Below are 14,672 nucleotides of genomic sequence, written 5' to 3'. Positions count from 1 at the left end.
TGTTTGAGTTTGTGTCCTGTCCTGATAGAGAAACCATGTTTAGAATCAAAAGATGCTTTTGAAAAAGGAGTTTAAATAAAAAAAAACAACACACACACAAAATATATGTTCTTGTGGTCTGTCTATAATAAAATAAACCCAAAACTTAAGCACAAAATGATTTATTCCTCTTTCTCCCCCCCAGACTTTCATCTTTCTCTCTCCAAGTTCTGTAGAAATTTCCTGCAACACAGAAGAGTGTGGATTAAATTCGAACACCGCCGTGATTTCTGAACGCAAAACTGGTGACGGCGTCCCAACTCACTGCACGACGCCTGCCAAGTCGGGGGCCGAGCAGATGCGGCTGTGGGACAGTCCGAGGTTCGCCCCGTAGGAGATCATCTGCACTCGATCGCCCGTCTCGGATTCCCTCTGGGCTCGCAGCGATATCTGGTACAGCTGGGCCCGACAGATGGAAAGTGCTTGAGGAAAGCGGCCAGGAAATTTAGAGAGAGATGGAGAGAGACGGGGGAAACCCGCCGTACCTTCTGACCCATGTGAAACGGAACGACCTTGTCGTCCTCCGCATGCAGGATCAGGAGGGGGCTGCTCAGCGTCTGCAAACTGCAGAAACGACGGCAGATGTCACTGATGATCAGGGCAACAAAAAAAAAAAAAACAACCCAAAATGTTTTCAATCTGGTTTTGTTTCAAGCAAAACCTACTTTTTATCATTGGAAAATGAAATGTTGATCCTTTCCAGAATGTTCCAGAGCAAACTCTCGAAACCCGGCAGGAACATGTACAGCTGGACATGTGGGGAAGAAGCGGCGAAAGAGAAAATTTAACACAGTAAATAACTAATAAGTCAACTTTTGACAATTAAAGTTGCAGGTATAGATTGAAGATCTTATATAGTCTACATCTTCTCTCAAAAGTCTATTTGCTATCCCACAAGCAACTAAAACAAGAAATCCCAGATGACGAGCAGCAACGTCCATCTTTAAATAACCTCGGCCGTGTTCCAGTCAGAGCCTGGGCGAACCGATCGGAGGTTCGCCGCGGGTCGACCTCTCACCTTGGCCAGCCGGTTATTTGCTACGACTTCTCCAATTCTCGTGTACGGAGCTTCCAGGATCAGAGCGTCGACGGCAGAACCTGACGTGCCAAAAACACGACTTTATTTATTATGCAAAATAGAGATCGGTGTTCATAAAAGTACTAATCTAAAGTCATGTACAACTGCTTTTGGTAAATTTCACACAGTGAACCTTACCCTAAATAAACTGGTTCTTATTTAGGTCAAAGGGAGATCATTACAACATGCGCAGATTTATTTTTAATATCGTCCACCTTGCACTTTACAACCATCCGTGTCCCGATTTCTGACACAGAATCTTGAATTTTTGGTTGCAACATGACAAAATGTGTCCAGCACTTTTTTTTCCCCCAAGACAATATATTTTAAAAGCACTTTGGACCTCGACAGAAGTTTGCACGCAGAGCGGGAGACGACCAGAAGTTGATCACTGTATTTATTTTTATTTTTTAATTCTTTTCATTTTGAGTGCAGCGCAACAGCCGTCAGCCAAAAGGCCTGACCTCAACTCAAACCCACCTTGTTCTTGGATTTTCACTGCAGCGTTGGTTGCCACTCTAGGGGGGAAAAAAGAAGAAGAAAAACCTTAATTGGGTATTGTGTCTTTGTAATGAGAAGCAGTCTGAATGAATGAATGAATGAATGAAGCTCAGAGAGAAACTGACCCAGAGCCCAGAGAGTGTCCCCACAGGCAGATTATCCCTCTGCTCCGTGCCTTTGCCCACTGGTGCAGGTAGAGGGCGTCGTTGGTCAACCCAGCCTCGCTGGGCTCTCCGGAAGAATCTCCAAATCCTCATTAAAAGACACATTGCAGGCTGAAAGGCCGACGACGTTAAATTATCTGGGTTTATCGGGTTGATTTGTGTGTGTTTTTTTTTTTTTTTTTTTTAGGCCAAATGTAGGAAAGCATGCCTCATTACTTTCAGTTTTAGTGTATTAATCTCCACTTTCAGAATCACAATTAGGAGAATCGTCAATAATGAGGTTCCACGAATTTGGACTCAATCTAAATTTATATGGCTGGAGGGTGCAACAGTCTAACTCTGTTTCCTTGCAGAAAGAGGTTCCTACATTCAGATCCAGTTTTTTTGTCTAGTTTGAATGTTTTCCCCCCCCCAGGTATTCTGAAATTTCTAAATAAAACAAAAAACATCCATGTTGGTCCCTATAGCTCATGACTTGCATATAGACTATAAATATAACTAGACTGAAAATTAGATGTCTTTTTCCTTACAGCAAATAAAAACTAACCTTTTGAAATTACTTTATGAAAAGTGCTACACAAGTAAAGTTTTACTTTCTACTCGCTTCTGCAGGGTGTGGGTCTTCCTTACCTCTGTAGTCTAAAGATAAGACGTGGTATCCTGCAGCACTCAGGATCTACAAGATTAGAAAACAATTTACGTTCTCTATTAAAGCTCCAAGACAACATATCTACACCTGGAAACAACTTATTATTTTACTCAAACCTTCACCAGCTCCACTCTATGACTGATCGCCCTGCAGACACGAAAGGAGAGAGACTTTCAGACTCGTCTGTTCCAGCCAACAAGAACCAAGGCAACCGTCTAATGCCCACTAGACTCTAATAGGATCGTTTCAAGGATGCGTATCCTTCTGCACTTAACCCACCTGGTCCCTACGTTGCCATGGAGGTAGATAATAACAGGACGCCCGTCTCCCAGGGCCTCCTGGTACCAGTCGAGATTCCTCCCAGCGGCCGCCTCCCATTGGCTGGCAGGGAGCGTGTGCCTTTGAGAGAGAGAGAGAGGGAGTGAAGAAGACAAAGAGAAACTGAACGGCACAAACAAACAAACAGAGCTCCGAGAATATACAGCGGGTTTCCATGAGTGGGGCCTCGTGCAGCCATGATGCCTCTGTTCACTCAAGAGCCGCCTGGGCCGGACGAGAGCGCCGACGCACTGAAAGAGCTACAATCAGCCTACCACACTCCCACCGAGACGCCCTCCTCTGGGCTGAGGTAGAAGTTGCAGGTGTGGTTCAGGACATCCTGAGGTCTGCGGAGATCCACCGAGTATGGAAGCCTCACTGCAGGTGAGAGCGCAGCAGGTCAGCGCGGCAGCGTTTGTAATGGCAGCTTCACGTCATACACACACACACACACACACACACACTGCCTAAAGACGCATCGAAAGCCACAAACTTTTTAACGTCATCATGTTTTACTGGGCTTTTATGTGCTGCATTTAAGGGGCTTTTTTTTATTTTATGAAATTATATATTTATTTACATTTTCACATTTTATGTCATTAGAACCAAAATGGTGAATTTATTTTTGTGAATTTTACTTATGGGAGACTGTATGTGACAGACTGATTTGGGAATAATGAAAAATTAAGACTGTTTCCAAAACATTTTTTTTTTTTACAGAAAAAAAAAGAAGAAAAAATCTGATAGGTGTGGCATGCACGTTTTTTTCCTGCCCCTCTGAGATAATTCCATGTTGACCCATTAATGATCGCTGCAAGGGCGTTTGTGCGTTTCTATTTTTGAACATCTATTCTGGATTGAAACATTTTGCCAAATATGCCAGTACCCATCAGATCAGATGAAGCGTCACTGTGAATATCTCAGGCACACTTAGGTCTGGACTTTGACTAGATCATTCTAACACATAAAAAAAAAGTTTCATGTGTAGCTCTAACTGTAGGTTGTCCACCAGAAAAGTGAACATTTTCTTCTAAAATTCTTCCACCTGGTTGCTCTGAGCCGTCATGGCTTGTGGGAAGCTGCATAAATCCTTAAATGGTTTTAATTTAGACACTTCTCCATAAGGACCGGGTTGGTGGAGCGCACTGCCAGTAAATCCTCTTGTTCTCCCGATTTTCTGCTGACGGAGGGAACAAAACTCCATGAGATGTTGAACACGTCCGACAGTTTTCACAACCTCACCTTCTTCTTCATGCTTCTCCGCGGTTTTATTCATCCCCAACCTTTCTAGCGCGCTTCTTCGTCTTCACTAATGTCCTCTAACAAAACTGCCCACAGTTGATGCTGAGATGAAATCACTCACAGGCCTGGAAGTCTCTATTTTCTAATTCGGTGACTTCTGGAGGCAGAGTAAAGGGGGACTACAATGTGGCCGAACAGCACACGTTTCAATTTTTATGGTAAGATGTAAAAACTGCGGACTATTTTACACGCAATTCACTGTTTTGCGTGACTCCGTGTTTGTCCAGCACTTCAAATGCCAATAAAAAATAATTTTAAAAAACACTGAGATGAGGTTTGTGGCTGTAATGTAACAAAATGCAACACGTTCACAGGGTGTGAGAATCCTCTTGCAACTCGGTGAATAATTACTTTCTAGAATAAATGCTGTAGAATAATTTAAGTTTAAATCTGTGTCCTGTAGTTTATGTGAAAATCTGATTTTATTTTATTTTTTTAAATTTTTTGTATCCCAACTGGTGTTGGTGGAATAACTACTGGAAAACTATTATTTTTGGATGTTTATGAGAACCATTTTACAGTCCCTGCAAATGCAATGACAATTTACTAACTTGCACACAAGTTAGTCAAGGTCGCATCCTCTGTTTCTGCATAAATATTTACCATCGTTGCATGACGTATCCGGTCTGCCTGCTGGATAATGTATATGCGTAATATTTATTATTATTATTATTTTTTTTGCCAGTGTAATCCTCTGGCGTCCCATATGAACCAGGAGCAGTACTTACGCAGATGAGAGAAAATGGCATAGCTCAGTATCCAGGGAAACAGGTAGAGAAGAACAGGCACCGAGACGTACGCAGTCAGCAGGAAGGACAGAACTTTCTTCATTCTTCTCCTTTGGAGTCCAGATCAGGTCCGCCCTTGGCTTTTTGTTCCAGCTTGGGTTTTACCAACAGGAAGAAAAAAAACAACCCAGCAGCAGTGTGGCGAAAGGCACGAAGAGGAGGTCAAAGTTCAGCTGTCTGCTGCTTGTTCACGTCTCCCACAGTGAGGCGGACATGCACAGAAAACAAACAAAAACAAACCCAACAACAACAAAAACAACAACAACAACCTCCGTCTGCCAAATTCTGCCTACTGAGCATAAAGATTGCAAAAAAAAAAAAAACAATCAGTCCGGTTAAGAATACTCGGTCAAACGACGATTATCGAAACTACGCGAACGCGGTTGACGTTTCGCAGCAAAGCACTGTGGGAAGTGAAGTTCTTTGGCACAAAGCGGCGCAGATTAAGTGTGGAGGAGATAAATGTTCATTTCGTTCACTGTGAGAACATTTAGCATTACTTTATAGCAGTTTTCAGCAACAACGATTTTATGTGCTGAGTGACTTTTATTTAGCTCAACGTTTTTCTTCAGAATGTGTTTATAGCCACACTTTGTCGTTTTTTGTGTAACAGCTGGGCAATTTTTAGCCTTTTTAAAAAAAATAATAATCTTTTTATGCTGATATTTTTAAGCACATGATGCTAGCATGCCGCCGTTACGTTATTTGTTTGTTCTGCTAACTTTTTTTCTTCATTGTGATCATTATTATATTGAATATAAGTTTATCTTTCATAATCTGCCCCTGCACGGTGGAGTATTTCAGAAACGGCGGATTTCCTGGGACTTTCAAGCATAACACTCTTCAGAGTGGACGGAGAATGATCCGAATAGAGAAAATATCCAGCCTGTGGCAGTTGGGTGGTCCAAAATGTCTGGTTGATATAAGATTTCAGAGAATAATCTGGTTCTAGATCATAAAATGAATACACTTATCTAAACAATGACCATGGAGCTTGTAGAATACAATCTCTCCCGCTGAAAAAAACATTGAAGCAAATGAGTTTCAGCAGCAAATGACCAAAAACAGCGGATTATTTAAGCTACATACTTAACCAGCCTTTTCCATCAGAAAAGCTGTTTTCTAGTGGAAAGAAGGTCCCAGGTTCAAATCTTAAATATGGACGTGTATGTAGATGGTTGTCTTCCAATCGCATGGGTAAAGTGTGGCAATAGAGAAAATAAAACGTCTAAAATTCCTTTAGTGGCTTTTGGTTTTAATAGATTGTAAGTGGGCTCCCGTTTGACCTCCACTTTGATAGGAAAAAAAACTAGTGGTGCTTATTTTTGGACAAAGTGGAGACACATCGCGAGAGAGCAAATGTTGTGTAGGAGAGCAGTGAGGAGAAAGCTGGTAAAAAAAAAAAAAAAAACAGGCGAAAGTTTTACAAGACAAACATGGTGCCTTTGTAAACCGAGCAGTTCCGTTTCCGTCCACCAGGGGGCTGAAGGCTGGCCCTCAGTCGCCGCCCCTTCCTCTATCAGGCGGTTTTCAAAATCCGCTACAAACCTCTGGAGGATGACTGCACAGCCAGAGGGAGTCGAGGAAGGAAGCGAGTCAAGAAAACTTTTTTTTTTATTTTTAAATCCGCACCGCACTCTGTAATGTTTCTCAGGAAGAAGACGCCCCTCACCTCACACTGTCAAACAGCCGGAGAGGATAAATGACCTTCCAGGAGAAACGCGGCGCTGTCAGCGGAGAAATGTTGTGAACTTTTTTTTATTCTAGAGACGTTTTACTCCAAATATCCGCGTCCGAGAAGGAGACAATTGCTAACCGAGTTTGGGGGCTTCGGTGAGTTTTTCTTTCTTTTTTATTTCCCCAACATTAAAACCTTTGTGGGAATTTTTTTTTTTTAAGTTTTATTGCGTTTTTTTTTTGTTTAAATATGAAGTTAGCGAACACTTTCCTTCAAACATCCCCCTGTAAAAAAACATTAGCTTCGTTAGCATAGCCCATCACTTTTCTCTAACTGGTTAGGCTTGTTAAACTAGAAATAATACGGACTTTTAGGGTTTCTTAAAGCGTAGTCATTAAAAAAAACGTGCAGAATAAAACTGCACTTTCACAGCAACGTGGGGATTTTTAAATTATATAATAAAGAACGAGATTTAGAAGCTCCAATCACTTTAAAAAAAATTTTTTAAAGAAAACTGCTGGACATTTGGCACTGTTGACGTATAAACATTGTCGTCCTTTATTTTACTTTGAAAAAGTGTTGCCGAGGCACTTCTGATGCAATTTAATAAAAAACAATGTTTTTAAACTGGTGCCAACATAATTTTGACTATGCAACTAGCGGCTTGTGACTTTTTATGTTTTGTTCTGCTGTTTATGTTGGGAGTTTTAAGCCTTATATATTTTTTTATTTCACTGCAAACTAAAAGCTTCATCTCATCCTGTAGAAGACGAGAGAAATCTGAAGTGATTATTGTTTGTGTAAAATAATATTGCTGACGCACGTGCTGGTTGGAAAGGCATTGATATTGACATAAATGCATTGATATTGACATAAATGCATTGATATTGACATAAATGCATTGATATGCACTGATGTCTAAATTGGAATAAAGTTGGATAAAATATTAAGTGCAGAAACATGTTTGAGTTTCTCGGCTTTAGTTCTTAATTAATTATCTCTTGAGATGAAATGCTACATTTCTGTGTTGCATTGATTTTTATATTTCAGTTACCAAACCAAAACCTTTTTTTTTTCCTACTCACCAAGCGTTTTGGTTTTTGAGTTATTGACTCTGAACCCGCAGATGATTGCATACTCGTTGAAAATTTTTAATTTGACCTTTGATTTATTTTGCTCCTGTTCCAATGTTGTCAAACCTGCCATTCACAGATCAGAGCCGATCCATGTAAAATCAACAAATACAGTTGATCGGTGCGTCACCAGTTAGATGCTGAACAAAGCATGGGTGACTTGAAGAAAAGATGGAAAATTATTCACATTATTTGCATTTTCTGTATGGTAATCGGTTAAGATGTGACATGTTCCAGTCGTGTTACTGTATTAAATAGAAATAAGTCATTTTAGAGTGTGTGTGTTGTGGAGCAGCCCTCTGTTGCTTCACCGTTATGTTTTTGTTTTGTTTTCATTGTGAGAACATATAGAAAATACTATCCAGCTGTGTGATTTGTGTTCAGAAAGGTCCAGAATGTCGTAGGAACTGTTAGGGGGAGGAAAAAAAAGGGGGAAATTTGAAGTGAGAAAAGTCCAAAGTTGAGAAATTAAAAAAATCTCTACCTTCATTCTTTTTCTGTTCTCAAAGTTGTTGTTCTCTAAACTCTGTGTCCAAACTTTGACACGATGACAAAGAAATCATTTCCGTGATCGCAACCAAACTCGTTTTCAAACGGTTCAAGTTTTGGTTTGTGTAACACTTGCGTTCACTCCTCTCTGAAGGTTCTGTCTGTAACGTAATTTTGTTTCAATTGGTGTGAAGTTTAAAAACCCCCCAATAACACACAAAGAAGTAGAATAAAGAAGAATTTGGGGCGTATCATAATTTTTTTAAAAAGCCTCATACAAAATGGTGCTGCATCAGCAGGCTGTGGGGTTAACACATGAAGACGAACACTTTTGAGTATTTTCCTGACTAACATCTGCTGGACATAATGAATGCGGTTACCTATCAATGCTGGGGTGTGTGTGAGGATTAACCTCATTGTTATGACTTGGACCGGGTGATTCCTCTGCGGCGGCGGCAGCTGTCGTCCCCGTAAGCAGCTCTGATGGTGAAGGTCTAAGAGCTAAATTGGCTTAGCGGTCGACTGTAGAAAGTAAAGCGAATCTGCTGTGAATTCACATATATATGTATATTTATTGATTTGTTTAGTTTCCTCATTATTACGCAGATTCCTTGTGTTTGCTTACGGAAGCCCCTGAAATGTCCAGATGTAGGGTCCTGATTGATTTTTTTTTTTTTTTTTTCTGTGAAGAGGCGGCTATTGTCTGTGGTGAATGGAGGGGATCCCACGTCTGGAGTGTGGGGGACACCTGGCCTGCCCGAGTGCTTGATGATCTCTGAGAGCAGCTGGAAAAGCAGGCGCGTGCTTTGTAAAAAATCCCAGAGTGGGGCGCTATTTATTAAAAACAGAGAGCAAGTAATTGTGAAGCTACTACAAAGAGCAAAGAGGAAACAAAAAACACAAAACAAATTATTTTGATCAATTTGATCGTATGCTGGGCTAGGGTGAGAAATTCACAGAGTAGGATAATATTGACTTAAAATACGATAGTATAATGGTATTAACACACCATTTGAGTCAAAAATGCAAAAAAATATGATAGGAATCTTGTCTAAAGCAGAATTAGAACAATAATTCCCATAGCTATGAAAGCAATATATTGATAAATACAGTTTTAATGAAGTGTATGCCGTATCTAGATGCACAGGCTTGAGCAGAAATGTTCGGTGTGTAGCCGCTAAATGAATCCGTTGCATTCGCTGGTGTTGCTTTTCAGTGGAAGCAAATGAAGCGTCAGAAATGAAAGCGAAGAACTTGATCTGCTGGTGTGAAATTTACGGTGTTGACCAGTTTGTCCTTGTGTAATCTCTGCTAATCGCTGCATCACTTCCTGGTGCTTTGTTGAAAACTCTTGATTGCAGACGGTCACCATGACGGAGATCAAGCAGGTTTACACGTCTGTCCCATGATCACACTTTTACCTAACAAGGTTATAGTTGACTCTTTTTACCTTCAGGCTGCATCAAAATGCAGTCTCTCAGTTTCAGAAATGCCCATCCCTGTCAGTTCACCTGATTGTATAATCGTTACAATCAGATCAAGTAAAACCATCTCTACAAATGCTGCTGAAGGCGTGTGTCTGAGTGTGTGTGTGTCTAAAGCTCAGTTCCTGAGCAACATTTACCTGATAGTCTCATCATTCTAATCGGATTACCCAAAGCCTCCGCCATAAATGACGCTGGAGGAGTTTGTGGCGAGCTCAGTGGCTGAGCGCCGCGCCTCAGATGAAGGCGACGTCGGAAAACTTCGCCGGTGGAATAGATGCTCCCCTTCTGTTTGTAAGCCGCGTGGCGTTGGCGAGCAGGAACGCTTGGTCCTGTGAGCTCTCCGAGTTGAACCTCTGTCTCTGTCCGCTGCAGGGCAGGCTGCTGTCCTGTGGGATGGACGACGGCCCAGGGCAGGACGACTCCGAGGAGCGCCTGAAGGAAGTTTTTGACAGTTTCGACAGCAGCGGCTGTGGCTCCCTGAGTCCGGAGGAGCTCTCCGACCTCTGTCAGTCTCTGCACCTGGACGATGCCGCGCCAGCTCTCATCCACTCTCTGCTCCAGAACCAAGACCTCTTCACTGCCAGGGTGAGCAAAATCCCATTTGTTTTGCTCTCTTACAAGTCCTTAACCTTAGCAGCATTTTTGTAACTTGAGAGTTTAGATCCTACTTGACTGGTTAATTTTAATCATAGACCCAAACCAGAGCATTTTATTTTAGTTAAGAGTTTACTGCTTCTGTCTTTAGACTACTATTCAAGTAAGCAGTGTAGCTTTTCTCTCTTCTAGCTTTTATTTAACCTCTTCCAGCTCCATCTTGTCGCTTGTTGTGAATCAGGTGCAGATCTTCTGACTGATGGGATTCTGTCTCCACCGCTGCTCGAGCGGAGCGGCGTGCGCTGCGCTTGTTACAGTCTGCACCCTACTTACTTTCTTTATTTCCTCAACAGGTTAAACTCTTCCTCTGCTCCTCTATTTAGACTGTCATAAGTAGATCAACAAACTTTATGTGGCGCTTATTAGACATGCGAATCCCGACCCGAGCATCAAGCAAATTATTCTAGCCCAAATCAGCCTGAATTTCAACTTGGTTTGCCATAAATCTAAAATCTAATTCATATTTGTGTTGAAAGTGAAATCATAATGGTCTTAAAAATTTCCTTATATGCAATCTGTTGGATCTTTCAGAAATCCTGCATATATGAAAGTAGTTTCTCCTTCTCTGCATTAAGCATATCTTATCTTACTATTATTTGTTTTGTAAAGGTTTTATTGGCGGTAGTGGCCTTTATTTGAGAGTTATTAGACAGGAAGGTGGGTAATCAGAGAGGGGGAAGACGTGCGGCAAAGGTCATTAGGCCGGGATTCGAACCTGTGACCATCGCGCCAAGGACTCAGGCCTCCACATTTTTTGCTGTGCTTTACCCCTGTGCCACCGCAGCAAGCATACCTAATCTTTTTTTAAAATTATTATTAATACTATTATTACATGAAATAAACCCAAAGCCATTTCTAATAGAGTTTCATTTATATCAAGTGGATCATCGGGGCGAAAGCTGTAATGCTCCACTTGTGAAAGTAAATCTGTTGGGTCTCGCCTCGACAGCCCCGTCAGATTTACAACAAACCCCAGTTCTGAGCGCCACGCTGTTGGACAGCCCATGTTTCAAATAATAAAAACAAGTATTGGTCGTTTCTTTTGCCTTCCCGAAGGAAAACCTCTGAACTTAATTGGCTGCTTACCCTCAACCCCCTCGCCTCTATACATGCTGCCGCTTTGTTTGCCCTCTTGTTGAGAAAATCTCATTCAGCGCGTCCATCACCAAGACGACCAGTCCGGTTAATCATTCACGTGTTGTGTGTTTTGAAGCAAAAGCATGAGTCGAATATGAAAAACTCAGTGCGTGTTGACTGATTATCCTTTAGTCATTTTAATCTCCTTGGATGAAACATGAGTGTTTTCTTTCTTCATTTTTTTGTTTTTCCAAAATGCTTGCCTCCACTCTTTCTCCTAAGGTTTGGTTTGTGTATAAGCGTGTTGCAGACGGGTGGCTATTGTCTTGCATGTGCGGGTGCGTGCGGGCGGGGGGTGAATGTTAGGTGAACCGACCGCGACGCCCAACAATGAATGCCAAAAGAAAGAAAAAGGACTCCTAAAGGCGCCAGCCGTCGGCCTCGGAGGCACAAAGAAAATCAGCATATTCAGGGTTGGCAGCTGCTGATTGTTGAAGTGTGACCTCTGCTGCTCCTGGTTGAGGCGTCTTCCAGACAGTCAAACACATTTCAAGGGAATCACGGCCCAGCTAAGGAATTTTGATCAGCTTTCTCTTGCAGAGATGCATCGCTTAAATTCTGCGCAATCTTGAAGTTTATTTATAGCTACTACTTAGGCAGACTTCTCAAGAATCTCACTTTAGATGTAGTTTTTATTTTTAGCCTACAAAGCCTCATTTGTCTTCCTTGTTTTGCTTACTTGTTGCATTTAATCAACGCGCTAAACTTCCAATGCGCACACAACTCTGGTAACTTTACCTCAGGCTTAAAGCAACCAGAGTTCTTCTGAGTAATTTCCTGTTTTTAATCGAATTCCATTTTTTGCGATGCCTTTTTTGTTACTGGATTCAGTAACAAAAAAGGCATCGAGCTGCATATAAGAACACAGCGGAGATTTCAGGGAAAATGAGCAAAAGCGGCGCACACAAGAAGCTGTTTGTGCTTCCTCAGGAATGTTTTGCGAGCCAAGTTCGTCTCATCGATGCATAAATGCCGCATCACCTGCTGCCTTCACTGCCGATAAGTTAGCCCCACCATTCAGGCACATGCAGTACTGCCTGCACCGTCTAATTTTAGTGTGAGATCAGACTGCAAGCAGCGTTTCTGTTCTGACAAAGCAAAAAAAAAAGAAACAAGCTTATGCGGTGCAGTTTAGTGGGAAGTTTGCATAGAAAAATTTAGGCACAACACAACCTGATTTCTGGGAGTACATTTTCTGAAGGCGATCGCCGTCGTCCTCACAGTTTGCTCCCATCGTGTCTGGGGGTTCACTGAATCAAATTCTGACTCTATGGGGTTAAAAATGCCTTGTGTTTCACATATTTGATCCTTATTTTCAGGTCAACTTTGACCAGTTCAAGCACGCTCTTATCCTGGTTTTGTCTTCGACCATTGAGCCTCCTCAAGCCGAACAGGAACCCTTGCCAAAGCCAGGTAACGTCTTTATTTAGAACAGCCTCAAGTTAAATATTGAACTCAAAGACTCTAAACGTGGAGAAGGCGACTGGTGAGGCGGAGCGGCCCTTATGCTGACGCAGCTGCACATCTCCAGTCGGCTAGCTGACTGTCGTGTTTGCGCGTCTTGGCTCGACTTCTGCCTCGCGAGGCATCACCGTACGTGATGCAAAAATGATTTCAGGTCCACATCGTCTCGCTTTGTGTCAACTGTCTCAGTCTAGGATAAATTTTTATGTTTTGATGAGTAATATTGACAATCCCGTCTTGAACTGCTAGAGTAAATACAGGCCTGTCAATTGTCACGTCTCAGTAGAGAGACTAATATTTGCGATTCCGGTGAATTTCCTGGAAATAATGCGCCTGTTGACCTGTAATGCGACGCAAGCGTCGCTGAGAGAATGGGAACATCTTGCTGTAAAAGCATTATTTGGTTTCTGCTTTTGCAGAAGTTGGCAGCTTTAGAGAAGTGGCCACTGAAGGCCTTGGGTAAATATTAGTCACAGGGATTATTTTTAGCATTTTTGTTTGCATTTAACCTGAGGAAGTGGCAATAAATAAACAGTTCTCTCTTAAACACCTCAGATTCGAAGGTCAAATACAAAGAAATATTCTTTTCCTATTCATTAAATGCGCCATAACTAGGAATTTCTAACATTTTCTCCCTATAAACAAGCGACCACTTTTATCAAAGAATATACAGCACATCTGTACTTTCATCATATCTGTTTTTTATTTAATTTTTTTGTAAAAAAAAAAAAACAGAAAACTGTGCTATAAATTACTACTTTTCTTGTCGCGTTGTCACCACAGAGTCTCCTGAAATCCAACCAAAGTTTGTGAAGGGCAGCAAACGTTACGGCCGCCGCTCCACGCCAGAGTTCCTGGAGCCCGTTTCAGACTTGTCTGAGGTCACTAACATTAACCCAGCCAACGAGGACGATTTGGAGGACAACTATGACTCGGCTGTTCCCAGGAAGCGTGAGGTAAATAGCTAAGGCTCCACCATCCCTCCGAACATATTTGGATGCCTTTCTTATCGCCTCCTGTCCTGTCCTTGCCTGTACTGCGGTACACAGCAGCCTCTGCCAGGCGTTGAGGCAGTATTCTTAGCTAATCAGCTTAGCATCGTTCAGAGTGGGTCTTTTAAAATGCGAGGGAGACGCTCCGGCGCAGGATTCACAAGACACTGATTGCGTAAGCAGTCTGTACTCTCTGTAAATAACGTTGACATAATTGCTGCTTCAAAAGCCTTGGATTATCAACACGTAACCGGTGTTGGCTGCATTTTTTTATGACCCGCCGCTGGCCGCATTGAGTTTTGTGTCAACTCTGCATGCTGAGAGTCTTGGGTCTTTAAGGATAGCCCTTGTAAGTTTTGTGCTTTGACGTGAGCTAGCATGTTTAGGTTGAATCTATCTGTTGTTCGTTGATTATTCCTCAGGGGACATGGATGCTTTGAGGGGTCTACTCCATCTTTAATCTGAATAAGTCTGATTTCTGTGCCAGAGGACGAGAGATAAAGATGTTTTGTTGAAGCTAAAATTGCAAAGTACAACATCATCTCCCACTAGATAAAAAGTTCCTAAAGTTGATTCTTTGTTTGGCTTCTTCCCAGTCAGAACCCAACTTATGTATTGTCCAACATGTGGAAAATTAAACCAAATTAAGTAAAAGTTTTGATTTAAAATGTCAGGAATGGTATATAATTCTAATCTACATATTCCCATAACATCCTGTGTTGACTCCGCCCCTGATGCCTGTAGACAAACGCACTCTGAGACGCTGAACTGAAGTGTGTCGTGGTATTAACTACTCAAG

The 14,672-nt window shown here is 41.9% G+C and overlaps 2 protein-coding genes across 6 annotated transcripts in view; one reads left to right on the top strand and one right to left on the bottom strand.

The window, feature by feature from the left end:
• Window positions 1-145: 145 nt before the first annotated feature.
• Window positions 146-5,218, bottom strand: abhd12b (abhydrolase domain containing 12B). 2 transcript variants are annotated; one of them, XM_005799265.3, is made up of 12 exons: window positions 4,780-5,218; window positions 3,025-3,127; window positions 2,711-2,830; window positions 2,548-2,578; window positions 2,413-2,458; window positions 1,744-1,870; window positions 1,598-1,635; window positions 1,058-1,137; window positions 705-787; window positions 525-603; window positions 305-438; window positions 146-222 (listed from the first exon to the last, which is right to left on the bottom strand). In XM_005799265.3, exons 1-12 carry the CDS (start codon window positions 4,880-4,882, stop codon window positions 189-191), a joined length of 978 nt encoding a protein of 325 aa, XP_005799322.1. In that variant the 5' UTR covers window positions 4,883-5,218; the 3' UTR covers window positions 146-188. The 2 variants fall into 2 exon arrangements, with proteins under 2 accessions (XP_005799322.1, XP_023208770.1); XM_023353002.1 differs by lacking the exons at window positions 3,025-3,127; window positions 4,780-5,218 and adding an exon at window positions 2,914-3,018.
• Window positions 5,219-6,399: 1,181 nt separating this feature from the next.
• The window catches only part of nin (ninein), a 28,106-nt gene continuing 19,833 nt past the window's right edge, over window positions 6,400-14,672 (top strand). For 2 of the 4 annotated variants that reach the window (XM_023353244.1, XM_023353242.1), the window contains exons 1-4: window positions 9,820-9,917; window positions 9,999-10,211; window positions 12,737-12,830; window positions 13,665-13,837. In XM_023353244.1, coding sequence (XP_023209012.1) covers window positions 9,864-9,917; window positions 9,999-10,211; window positions 12,737-12,830; window positions 13,665-13,837 — 534 coding nt within the window. In that variant the 5' untranslated portion in view covers window positions 9,820-9,863. Of the gene's footprint in view, window positions 6,673-9,819; window positions 9,918-9,998; window positions 10,212-12,736; window positions 12,831-13,664; window positions 13,838-14,672 lie in introns of those variants that run through there. The other 2 variants (XM_023353243.1, XM_023353245.1) reach the window with 2 other exon arrangements.

The sequence above is a fragment of the Xiphophorus maculatus genome, chromosome 19 (genome assembly GCF_002775205.1).
Source record: "Xiphophorus maculatus strain JP 163 A chromosome 19, X_maculatus-5.0-male, whole genome shotgun sequence".
In the NCBI taxonomy this organism is placed as follows: Eukaryota; Metazoa; Chordata; class Actinopteri; order Cyprinodontiformes; family Poeciliidae; genus Xiphophorus; species Xiphophorus maculatus.
The sequence above is the reverse complement of the archived record's forward strand: the minus strand, read 5'-3'. Positions and strand labels throughout refer to the sequence as shown.

What these genes read in the sequence shown, in the direction of transcription:
- abhd12b (XM_005799265.3), bottom strand. Translation starts at nt 4,882, where the DNA reads ATGAAGAAAGTTCTGTCCTTCCTGCTGACTGCGTACGTCTCGGTGCCT. An exon ending in CTTATCTTTAGACTACAGAG is followed by an intron (nt 1,871 to 2,412) that starts GTAAGGAAGACC and finishes TCTTTTAATGAG; the next exon opens with GATTTGGAGATTCTTCCGGA. An exon ending in CAAATAACCGGCTGGCCAAG is followed by an intron (nt 788 to 1,057) that starts GTGAGAGGTCGA and finishes CCACATGTCCAG; the next exon opens with CTGTACATGTTCCTGCCGGG.